The sequence below is a fragment of the Gymnogyps californianus genome, chromosome 20 (genome assembly GCF_018139145.2).
Source record: "Gymnogyps californianus isolate 813 chromosome 20, ASM1813914v2, whole genome shotgun sequence".
Classification (NCBI taxonomy): domain Eukaryota; kingdom Metazoa; phylum Chordata; class Aves; order Accipitriformes; family Cathartidae; genus Gymnogyps; species Gymnogyps californianus.
In genome coordinates, this window is record NC_059490.1 from 7,981,029 (window position 1) to 7,993,623 (window position 12,595).

Below are 12,595 nucleotides of genomic sequence, written 5' to 3' on the forward strand. Positions count from 1 at the left end.
TTTGATGTAATGAAAAGTAACTGAATTACAGGAAAATGGCACTGGGGACTGTGGGTTTTAACCCACCGGAGTCACAAACTTCTATCCTTTGAGAGTCCTATCTGCAAAGTTGGTACTTCTGACCTCATTTTTCAGAAATGCTGGGCATTCGCAGGTCTCAATGAACCTGCCATCTGGTACATTACTCTCCAGATCTAGTAATGAGTTTTCATAATTCTTTTTTTCATTCATTTTCCCAAAGCAACTTGAATGACTCTGCTTTAATTTGACTGTCCTGTTGAGCGAGTAGCGTTACACACAGACGTGAGCACCAAAACCTAAATTGTGTAAAGTATGTGGGGTACAGATAATTTGTATCTCTAGCCCCCCAACAGGGATTTTCCTATGTAACTTTGTTTCTGCAGATATGCTAATGATTTTTATTTACTTAATAGTGTAACTGCTAGATTTCTTGACTGTGAAATAATATTGCTTGTCATCACTCAAATCAACCTATCCTTTTTAGTTATTCAGAGTAAAATAGCCTTTAATAGTCAGCAGAATGTGTTTCTTAGAAGTTTGTTCTACAGGACTGGTGAATTACTCCTTTGATGGATAGCCAAGCCTTAAGATCCAAGAGACCTAGCGTTGTTTCTGCTGATGCTGTCCGCCTGTGAGACTTAGGATAAATTCTTAATCCAGTTTTTCTAGCCATAAAATGGGAATAATTCTAGGCTGGTTCTAAAGACTTTTATTAATAAATGCATGTGGACTGACTAATAAAGAAATGTCTAGGTTCTCAATCTTTAATAAAACACTAAAATTTCAAGTAAAATGGACTATCCACTGTGAAACTTCTGCCAACTGCCAAAATAGCCCACATCAAAATTTTCCAAATACCCTTTAAAAATACCAGTGAGAAAGGATGAACTATATAGCATGGCCTGAATTTTTAAAGACTCTGATGCCTGCAGGGAATTCTGAGGATTACTGAGAGAAAAAGCTCTGTCAGGACCAGCTTTACATTTTTATAAACCCTCTGATTATCTCATTTGCAATACCTGTTTCAGAGGAGGGAGTATTCAGACACCAGCACTTTTGAGTGTAAAAGATTTTAAAAACAAACAAAAAACCCCCCCAAACCCCCTGCAGTTTGGAAGCGACTGGCAATAGAACCGATTTTGCTGCTCTGAAGCAACATATTGTTGGCATGAGCCCCCATTTATTTCAACATGGAGCTGCTGCTTATCTTCAGTTTCTACATGTTTTCAGAGTACAGCTCCAAGCAGGGCATGCTACAGGGATTTAATTATGGCCCGCTAGTGACCTGCTCTGGCTGATGCCAAAGAAAGAAAGACTTTGAATCTTGGGATGGCAGCATTCTGTTTGCTTCCTAAGGAAAGTTCCCTATAAAATGCAAAGAAAGAAATGAAAAATAAAATCATAGAGCTCCAGGCATCCCTTAAAATGAGTCATCTTCCGGGAGAATGAGCAGAAGCATGTCTCATCTGAAACATATTGAGACATAATGGGCGCAATACTAGTGATTTTGTCACTGTATTTGCAAAAGCAGCTTGGTTGCATCTCTTGTGGAAAGCTGCTTCTCACTCGGATTTCTCTATAGGTAGCCTAGAGATCAAGTCATAATATCTCTGGGGTCCTTTCAGAAGGAAATGCTGATATTTAGTTAAAATATAGTAGACTTCTATCAATATATTCTAAAGGCACTGGGAGCCATTACCTGATGGCAGTTTCACAGACGCGGAAATGCAGATACACAAGGCTTGGAAGGTTGTGTGCAAAAGGGTATTGAATGATAGCCTGTTATAGTAGTTACAATATGAGTACATATATAGTACCTCTGTCCTGAGCTGTGAAAGGGACAGTTTTCCAAGATCCATTCAGCTGTGCGAAGTTAGTGGTGATCCCATTCCCAGGCTCTCATTCAAGGATAGTTTATGACCATGATTGGTTACTTTCAAAGTCATTTCTGCTGGCTCAGAAGGATGGTCTCGGCAAGCCACAGTTACCAGCCTTGCCCTGAAAATCACATCAAGGAAGCAGAGACTGCCATTTAGTCATTGCACTGCTGTGACAAACTGCTGCCTTCTTTAAGATTTGGGACAGAAGGGTACATTTCAGGTGTCTTTTAACCTAGGCTTCTTCAAAAACTGCAGTCATTATTATCTTATATATTTGGTGGACTTGGCAGTGTTAGGTTAACAGTTGGACTCGATGATCTTGAAGGTCGTTTCCAACCTAAATGATTCTATGATGTATTAGTGGCTTGTATTAGTAGCACTCTGTCCTTACGCTCTCTTTTTTTCAGCATATTTAGCCCTCTTACCTGTTTCTCCACAAATGTATTTTTTATCTTTCCAGATTTAAAAATTATGTTGGTTTTTAATCATTCACCTATTAAAAAATGGTGTGTTTTGAGACAACTAGATAAAAGCTGTATACTATTTTAAGTACAATCTATTACAAACTGTCCCTATATGTGCTGTTTTTACACAAGGATTAGAGAAACCTCTCTTCTTTGCTAATGTTAGGTTTCATTAATGCTAACTGGCTGCAGCCATTTTAGATATCTAAGTTAATATTTTGGTTGACAGTTCATTGCTACCTAACTCAGTCCATGAGCTATTCCATGATACTGAACTTCTGGGTTTCCCGTTGTCCCAACTGCCCACAACTTCTGTGAAGCTTTTTTTTTTTTTTGGTTTATTTTCCTGTAGTGCAATAAATTGAATTTGGAGGAGAGGAAAAGCTGATGTTGACTCTGAGAATGGATTTCCTGCTCTCATCAAAGAACAGCAGGAGTTTTTTCTTTCTTTTTTTTTTTTTTGGACATAGTTTTGTTTAGTACTTCTCCTGAAGCAGTACTTCTAATAACTCAAATATGTGTCACCTACCTAGGAATGAAAGCAACTTAAGATGTGTGCAACCTGGCTTTATTCTTTGAAGTACATATAAGGCTTGTGGAAAGTATTGGGATCCCACTTCAGAGACTGAAATCTTTATCTACAGTGCAGATTCACGTTAGCCAGATACATGAGAAGCCTTACCTCCATCTTTTACAAATACTGATTCCCATATAAATACGTGGAAAACTAATAAACACTAATAAATCCAAATATACTGTTCTCAATTTTAGTTTCATCTGCTTGGCGTAGTAAAATATTATTAAATCCACATGGCACATAATTCAGCTATCATTACATGAAAAAGCCAGTTTGCCTCAGGCTACTGGCTGGATTTCTTGAGTTGTGGGGGTTTTTTTTGTTTGTTTGTTTGGGTTTTTTTTTTTTTAAGTACCTCGTCCTTTTACTTCTGACATCATGGTCTAATGAGCATATCACTCCACTGCAACTTTAAATTGAAAGTATGAGATACAGTTACGAAGAAATCCAGCGGGTATAATAAAGCAAAATGCATGTGCAACCACTGGATCTACAAAAACCAAAATCTGCATAATTTGGAGATCTAATCAGGAAGATAGTTTGCATGTGTAGTTGCTTGTTCACCCATATAAATACAGTGAACTGTATGCCCATTAAATAGTTTATTAAATGATGTAAAGCACTAAAGCTTGGTAAGGTAGATCATGAACTGTGGGAATGCTAAACATTATTATCTATTGTAATATAGCTTACCTATCTACCAGTGCTTTAAAAAAAGGAGCCAAGTGATCAGCATCATCATCTACAAAGACTACTCTGCTTTCTCCTCTAATGAGATCAGTTGATGGCTCCACGCTGTATGTGTTAAGAATTTTAATGGAGTAATGACTATGCTTAGTAATAATAACTACTAACTTTTTTATTCCTCTATTTAGGAGCTGACAGGTTAGAGCTGTGGAGAAAGTAGACAGCACTCCCTGCAAGAAGCACCAAGGATAAATAGAGGAAATGTCACTTGCTAGCTTTGTTCTCCGTAAGACAGCAGCAGAGCACTTGACATTCCCTTCTGCCTCTGTGCAGCAAAACACTCCTTAAATAGACCATCGCGGCACCTGGAAGGTGCTGTCAGTGTTGAATACGATTTGACCCCAAACAGATTTGTTTCCCATGAGTTCAGTGAGTGTTCTTATTTGTGAATGTGAAATAAAGCATAAAGCAAATCACAAGATATAGAATGTGACCTAAGCCCTTCTACTGACAGCCAGGAAGAAATTCTTTCAGCATCTCTGTCAAAGGGTTGCTGTCCAAGTTCACACTGGCCCAGCTGGACTCCTGTGTGGTAAACGGCATGTGCTTACTGCAAGTGCTTTCCCCTAGCCGAGACGCTAGGCTGATCTCTTTGTACATCTTTTGGTTACCTGTTTAAGAGACAAGAAGCAAGTTAGCCTCTGCCTACACCAGACTGATACGCAGCTACATCCTGTGTCTATTTTAGAAAATGAAGCTGCAGAAGAAAAATGTTGCTCATACTGAAGTGGGGGAGAGGAGAAAATATCAGGCAATCTCCCCTCCCTCCCAATCCCAATGCAGCAGGCTGGTGGGACTTTAAAGAAAAAAAAATCCAACTAATTATGTTATTCTGCTCCTGGTTTGGATTAGGCAATGGCTGGTGAAAATTTATGGCTTTATATCTACAAGAGTTGAGCTAGCGATTTAATTGGCAGCTGTCTACCTGCTGAGAGAAACAGACTAGTTGTTCTTGCTGGCAGATTAAATTTGTTCATCTATATCCAAAAAAAGTAATTCACATCTATTTGCTGATTCCTGGCAGGATTTCTCTCTTGCATAAGCTTGTCTCTGAGCAATAGTAGATCTGGATTTTTGTTTGCAAGGAAGTTGATATTTTTTACCATGTTTTGTAAATCTTGGTATTATGAAACATCTTTTTATCACTGTGGCAAAATCAACTGCTGCTTCTCTAGAAGACTCTGATAAGTTAAAGATATCATATTTTCTGTACAACTGAGGAAACTTGCTTCTCATGTGACTTTTTAAAAGTGAGTATCATTTCAGTTGAAGATGCTGGATCTAACAGTAAGAGAAGTAGTTTTCTTTTTATCCCAAGGTTGTCTTCAATTGCTGCGGACTTCAGTGTTCACAGTTACTCTTTCATTGTGCTTCAGCATTCGCAAGTGTTCTGCTGTGGCTGATAGAGGTCTCTGACTTACACAGTCCCAACAACAGTCAGTGTTCCTTCTGTGGTGTTTCATGTTACCAGTGAGTATGAAAAATGTAAGTGGCTGCAGGCTGCTCTGAGGGATTCTCTAGGCTGAGTTTTGATGTGTATAAGAGAAGGAATAAAGTTTGGCCTTTTCAGCCCTTCAAAACTGATGCCAGATATCTCTGTTGCTCTCAGACAATACAAAGACAGTTTATATTTTTGTGTGTGTGTAACGTATATGTAATTTTTTTTTTTAGGGTCTGTAGACTGAGTTATTTGGGAAGAAGATGAAGAGTACTGCCAGGCCTTGGAGTGCAATGGCAAAGCAAGGGAGTCATGGGGTTGACAGAGGAAAATCGCTTTCCACCACCTCAACAGGAATGAAGACATCCAAGTCCTCGACTTCACTTGCCTTTGAGTCTCGGCTCAGCAAGGTACTAACCAGTAGGGACTGTGCAAGCATTATAGCCTTGTTCCAGGTTAAAGCTTTGGTTTAGTCCTGGAACATTACTACACTCTGAGACTTGGAGTGGGCTCGACTACTGTAGTAAGCATAGGGAGATTATAATTATGTTGTATATTAGACTAATACACATTTCTGAAAATATTTTACATGTGATGGGGGGAGACACTGTATCTGTACAAGGTATGAGTGGGTTCTCTTACACTGTCTGTGTGAGGGAATTGCCTTAACTTTGAAGACAGAGAAAAATAATGGCAAATTCTTAGTTCAACTGATTGTTACACATGTAAAGAAATTGAAAGAGATTTATTAATGGATTTCCAGAACTCCTAAAAAATCTGCGCCTCTCTTCCTTCAAGGTAAAATACATTAACAAAAGATATTACTTGCATTTGAACAAACACATTTTATGAATCCTATCTTTTTATACAGATATATTTCAAAAATAGCAGAAACTTCTGTCAAAGTAGTATTTATTAAGAAAATGGAGTAATATACCTGAAATGCTGCTGCATCTGTACCCTTGCAGCCAGCAAACAAAAATAACCTTGTTGACCAAATACAGACCAAGATACCAGTGATGAAAATAGACCATGGGCTTCCTGGTTACAACTGTTTCCAATAGCAAAGTTTAGTAAACAATACTTAACATGGTACAGCATTTTAATCAAGAGGACATCTAAACTTCATTAATCATCACAGTTTCTTGAGTGAAGGATTAATTTACTTAACTTGCTTTGTAGACTCCCAGATGCTCTGAGCATCTTATCAATAGGATATTTCAGTCTAGTGCTCCAGGCAGGTTATGTTCATCATTGGAGTATGTGCTGTATGGCTGAGGCAAGCACCTCTGAAGGAACGCTACCGAAGAGACTAATCAGGAAATCTGATGTGATTAATTTGTGTATGGTGTTAAATGTGGAGGGTTTTCTTCCTCATTACAGTTAATATCTTCAAATTGTTGATCATCTGCAAATGCAAGATCATCAAAGTGGTTTCCTTGAAGAAATGGGGTAGAAAAAGGCACCATAGTTGCTGTTGTAGAAGAGGGCACATTGAAGAAATTAGAGAGACTGCAGAAGTCTCTAAAGGTCAGAAAGATTGTTCCATTCTGCTCCTAAGAGTGAGCTGACAAAACCTCTGCCAGAAGGCAAAACGTTAGCTGTTTGGTATCCTGGAGCAGACCAACACTTCAGCTATTGAAACCTACGTGCTCGCAGGGTCCAGGAAACCACAGACTGAGTCAGAGGAAGAGATGAAAGGGAGAAAGAATTGGAGCTGAGAGACTTCATTTTGCTTAAAGATTTTACATTCAGGAACCGCTAAATAGCGAGAGTGCTTGTTGTGTGCTCTCTTTTCATTTAACCTGAGAAGTGGTTTTCAGCCTGTGGTTCATGGACCCCCTGGGTGTCACTGGACAACTTCAAAGGAAGTGGGTTTTGATTTGTGAAAACAGTTTAGGTGTCCACAAACTGAAAAGAATAGTAAAAATACTGCTCTAGGGAGACTCTCCAGAGCTTTGGTCTTTTAAAATGCTTAAAGTATTTTTCCTGAAATTAATTAGAGGCTGCTATTAGAGGTACACAGGCTGTTATGAAGGCACACAAATGGGAAAGCAGCTGAGCAAAGTTCTGAGTTAAATTGCTACTTCTGCTTGTTGAAGCAACATAATTTCAGTGTTTCTCCTTGAATCTTAAGTTCATTGTGCTTGTATTGCATGAATTTCTTGAGTATGTGTTTAGAGTAGACTTGCTTTACCAGAAATCCCCCTCCCAAAAAAGACCACACGGCAACGATTGTCTATTGCTTTCTCATGTCCAGTAAGGCTTACTAAGTAAATTATAGTGGTATCTGCTAATATGTTTAAAAACCCCACATACTGTAAAATACCCTGTAAAGCAAATAGTTTACCTTCTTCCAAGCTTATGAAATGTATCAGTCTTAATCTTTAGAATTCTGCAGCTTATCTATTCTGAAAACCAATGTATTTTTTTCCTGTGAATGATTTCCTTGGTAGTCACATGAAAAAAATGCTTTCTTGTGACCAGACTTTTCAGCTTCTCTTCTACTGAGTCCTACAGTCCCTAGTAAAACAAATAGTATTAGGTCCCGCCATGAGATCATCGGCCATCTTTGCTCACTGCTTTTCAATAAACAAGGGGGGTAAATAGCTGAAATCGTATAATGTTTAAGATAAGGGATTTCCAATTGGTAATTGTGTTAGATCTTGCACTGTCTGCTCTTGCTTTTTATTGCGGCAGCCTGAGCTTCTCAGCTACATGATTTTCAGATTTTTGGCTTGGTCTCCAGCATGTTCTTTGTTCACGTCGGGTAACCTAGTTTATGATGCCACAAAGTTTGGTGACTCCTGTTTGATAAACACAGGAAGGAACTGACAGTTGCTTGCTATTGGAATAGCTCAGAAGTCTCTTCAGGGGATCTCAGGTCACCATTGGGGCAAAACTGTGTGATCCTGAGTGGAGAGACAAGAACCAGCAGATCGTTTTAGGATCTTTTTTTGATTGATAGATTAAGGGCCAGTTATTTGCTGCTTTGACCTACTCGGTGTGTCAGGCTCTGCAACTAGCACTTACCTGCACAGGCCCAAATACCTGACTAAATGTAAACCAGTGAGGAAATATGATGAATGCTGTGCAGAGCAAGATCTGAGAAGCTGGGGTTGCCAGTAGTCTACTCCTGCAAACTATTTTCTCCCTGCCTTTCAATTATTTGCTTATTTGAACTGTCTTTCCCATTTTCATCCTTCACTGTTGAAACAGTAGTGTCTCTTAACCCACTTCACAACTATCTAGAATGCAAAACAAATACAAAAATTAATGAAAAATTATTTAGTACGGTTATCAAAGCAATATTCCCATTGGGTTACTTTATGGAAATGTTCCTTTTCTCCCAGGAGCCTTGCATTTTGAACTACTTGATGGGAATATTCAAGGTCTTAATCTTCTGGTTGCTCACAATCTCTATTGCAGCTGAAGAGGGCAAGCAGCGATGACATGCTGACAAAACCAGGGGTGGCAGCAGCTTCTGGAGTCTCTAGACTGAAGAAGACCATTACAACAGGAGCGATTTCTGAGCTTGCTGAGAGTCGACTGAAGCCCAGCACAGGTAGATACAAAGATTCTGGAAGACAGTCCACTTTATATGAAACGCGCTGTGAGTGTTGCTTGGTTTACCGAGATCCTGGCTGAGTTTTCCTTATCCTCCCCGTGTAGCACAGCTATAACTCCCCTGCTGTAATATTCAGCATATAGGACGAGACATACTGTGCCTTGCACGCTGGCCTTTCACTGCATCCCACACGCCACGAGTCAGTAACCTCAAGTTAAAAGGGAGAAGCTGCAGGGCTTTCCAGGAGCCGTCAGCGGGAGAGCCCCGCCGGCCTGGGCTGTGCGGCCCGGCCCGGCCCGGCCGCGCCCCGAGCGGCCACGCGGTGGCGCCGGCGGCCCGCGCCCGGCCCGGCCCGGCCCGGCCTGCGCGGGGCTGGGGCTGGGGCTGCGGTCGCAGCGGGGCTGTGCGGCAGGGCTGGCCTCAGAGGTAGGCAGCCCGCTGCCTCGCAGAGCAGGAAATCGATTTGGAAGCTTTCTTTTTTACATTTTCGCTACATATCAATAGCATTCTCTCTCCTCCCTCTAGTGAATGAGCAGAGCCGTTACCCTGCTGTTCCTGGGACACAGCAGAGGCGCGAGAACAAAGAGCCAGCCCTAGCATCTTCATGTATAGCTTGTGCTCCTAAGCTACGGTGTGGCATGCTCTCTCCCTCAGCGTTAGCCCCGTCAGCTTGTTCTCATTGGTTTCAAATCTAAGCCTGTTTCTAAAGGCAGCGACACCATCTGCATACCAAGGGCTTCTGTGCAAACGCTCTGCTTTCCCCCAGGAGCTCAGCAAACGCTTGCTTTTGTCTGCTCCCTGGTGGCATTTCCAAGGGAATGTGAGATCTTACTAAATCTGACCATGACCTCCCTATTTGTCACAGCTTCTGCAGGGTTAGACTGTGTAACAGAACAATGTTACTAGCCAGACAGGAATTTCTGGAAAAAAAAATTAAGCTTTATATACTTCCCCCCCACACCTGAAAGAAAATGATGCATCTTGTAACAGCATAAATGTTTCACAGTAACCCAAAGACAGAACCTGTTCTGCAGTTAATCGGTGTGTAAATCCTCAAATTTTATAGTGACTAGTCATATCCAAATGCATTTGAGATTCACCAGCCAATAAAGAGGCATGATGCTGGCAAAAGATATTTGGGAGGAGTAATGAGGGGAGAAGAAAACCCGTACGGATGATGCAGCATAGGATCTTGGGAATGCAGCCAGGGAAACAGCACTGCAGGGAGTCCAAAATGGAATACGTATGTCAGATACAAAAATACTAGCACTGGAATAGAGAGCCCCCTTCTGCTTGCATGTATAATAACTGAGATTGGGAGAGGGTAAGATTTATGATGATGACTACTTTAAATACAAAGGGTAAAATGGTTTATGGAGGTCAAGTTACATCTGGGTATCGTTTTGCCAATTTAAATTACATCATTAGATCTGACCTCATATATTGTTTTGCATCAACGTTTGTAGAAGTATGAATGGGAATATTAGTGCTGGGTGAAGAGAGTCCAAGTGTGGAGCTATGTATATTGTGTAGATAAACACTAAGAATATATGTGCTACCCCTCCTAAAATTCCTTTTAACCTAGAGAGAACTGTCCCAGGTCTTATAGGGGCTATCTACAGGTATGTGTACAAAAAGACATGTATCTTAATTTTCACAGTGGTTCCATAGTCCAAAAGGGTGCTTGGAAATCTAGCTATATTCTGAGAATGTGTTGCTATCATGGCCGCTGAAAGGTGCTAGATATTAGTGAGCAAGGTTACAAAGCTGAATGCTGCTTTTAGATTGCCACACTATGAAAAAATACCAATAAGCATATTATAATACCGTATATTATTGCTAAGAGGGGAAAAAAATCAGATATGACAGAGGGCACAACATGTTCCTGGGAACATTAAGTAGAAAAGGAGACAACATTGTTTCAGCTGCTATATTTTATTGAAATGGCGTCCCAAATAGTCTCTGATTGTGATCAAGACTACACCGCAATGCGAACTGACTGTGGAGCTAATCCAAGTAAGAATGTTCCTGTAGCTGGGAAATGCAGATGTTTGTGTACATAGCCAACTGTGTAAATCTTGAAATTTTGTTCTGAAACCACTTTCTTTGGCTTCTTTGCCTTCATCAGTTCTGTATTTTCCTTTCATGTCTTAACTGCAGACATCATGTCTTCCCACGACCCTCCACCCCCCTTGTGTGTGCTTCTTAGATTGGGCTTTCTTTGTCTGTTATTCAAGTGAGTGATTTGATTATTTTACTGAAATTATATTATATTAGTTCCACCTACACTCTGGTGGTACTTGGTATTATGATATTGTGTAAAAGAAATTAAAAGAAACAAGGTATGGAAATAAAAGAAAAAAGCTTAGGTTTCTTCTTTGGGTATGACTGTCCAACATTTGTGTGTTGACCTTGAGCAACAGCACGTGTTCCAAATGCTGCAGATAATAAATAATTGACATCAAGATTGCTTGTTTAAATAGGCTTGTTTGTATGCTGCCCTTGGTGGAGTTTAAGTTATTCATTCTAGCCTTTTGCTGACATAACTACCCCTGTCTGCCTTGTTGGAAGCTAACGCAGTAAATCATAAGCAACTTAAAGGGAGATGAGGCCAATCTCATGTCTCCCATTCTTGGCAAGGGGAGTTGAGCAAATGGAACTGGAGACGGATTCTGGCTGGAAGTTCTGTGCTGTGATGTTTGGTTTTGTAACTGCTTGGCAGTTTTGTAATCCCAAGTAATGGGAAGTGATGCGCAGGGAGAAATAAATGTCTTGGATTCAGCTTCCTTAGCCAGTGTTATGTCTTTCCATGTACTGTCCTGAAGCAGCAATTTGGTTTTATGTTAAAACCAAACTTACAGAGCTTTTGCATTGTTTTTAATGTTTCAGTAGGCGAAAAAGAGCTGGGAAAATTGTGAAACAGGAGGAAGAGGTCACTAATCTTGAAAAATGTTTATTTTAATGCATGCACTTGTAAAGCCATCCAATCTATGAAGCCATATAGTAAATAAATTATTTTAAAACCTTTAAATAGAGAAATTTATATCTTCATGAGAAACTAGGACTCTCTTCTCCTTAAGATTCAGGATTATAGGAAATCAGTGATTTTTTCAGATTCTGATCTTTTGAGGTTTGCAAGCCAAATAACCTTAAATAATGCAATTTCACAGAGAATTTCAAAGCTGCTTATGTGATCATATACTTCTCGGGAAAAGCATTGCATGGTAGTACTGGTATGCAAATGGAAAATTTGAGGTTTAGACAGCTGAAATTACTTGCTCAATGGATCCTAGAAGTCATTCCAAATCCTTGCTCTCAGTTCTGTCACTCATTCCCTGCAAACTCCCAATTCAAGTACTTTCTGAAAATTTCCCTCAAGGCTGTCTAGTTTAATCACGTTCATGTGCTTCCTTGGTGTTATTTCAGTGCCAGCAGCTATTATCTGTCAGGTCTGACAGGAACTAAAAAAAGTCTTATGCTGGACATTAGAAAAGAGATACAGCCAGGATGTGTGGCTGGGCTGGGCTGTGATCATGTAATCCGAAAGCGTGCAGAATACTTCAGGCTTCCCCATTTCTCACAAATATATTGATTTTTATATCAAGCTCTGCCAGCTCCAATATGAAGAGTCAGTTATCCTTGAAATGTAAGTAACAGATAGCTGTACTTTGTTTTCTCAGGCTGCTTCATCAGCTTATTTCTTTATTCCTAAGTAAAGCCTATATCTATATAGACCTATTGAATTTGCCTCAGAAACAGTAGGAAACTGTCAATAACAATGCTATAATCACCTAACTTACTATTTATACAAATTCTGGGTATTTTACTGACAAGCTCAGGATCTCACTAAAGCTCAAACCATGTTAGAAGACAGGTGCTATACATTCTCACAATGATAGT

At 40.0% G+C, this 12,595-nt stretch overlaps 1 protein-coding gene across 1 annotated transcript in view; it reads left to right on the forward strand.

Moving 5' to 3' along the window:
• Positions 1 to 5,367: 5,367 nt before the first annotated feature.
• Positions 5,368 to 12,595, forward strand: part of SPECC1 (sperm antigen with calponin homology and coiled-coil domains 1) — a 75,540-nt gene continuing 68,312 nt past the window's right edge. Inside the window, exons 1-2 of the mRNA XM_050908811.1 lie at positions 5,368 to 5,537; positions 8,557 to 8,692. Of these exons, the coding sequence (XP_050764768.1) occupies positions 5,391 to 5,537; positions 8,557 to 8,692 (283 nt within the window). The 5' untranslated portion in view covers positions 5,368 to 5,390. The remainder of the gene's footprint in view (positions 5,538 to 8,556; positions 8,693 to 12,595) is intronic.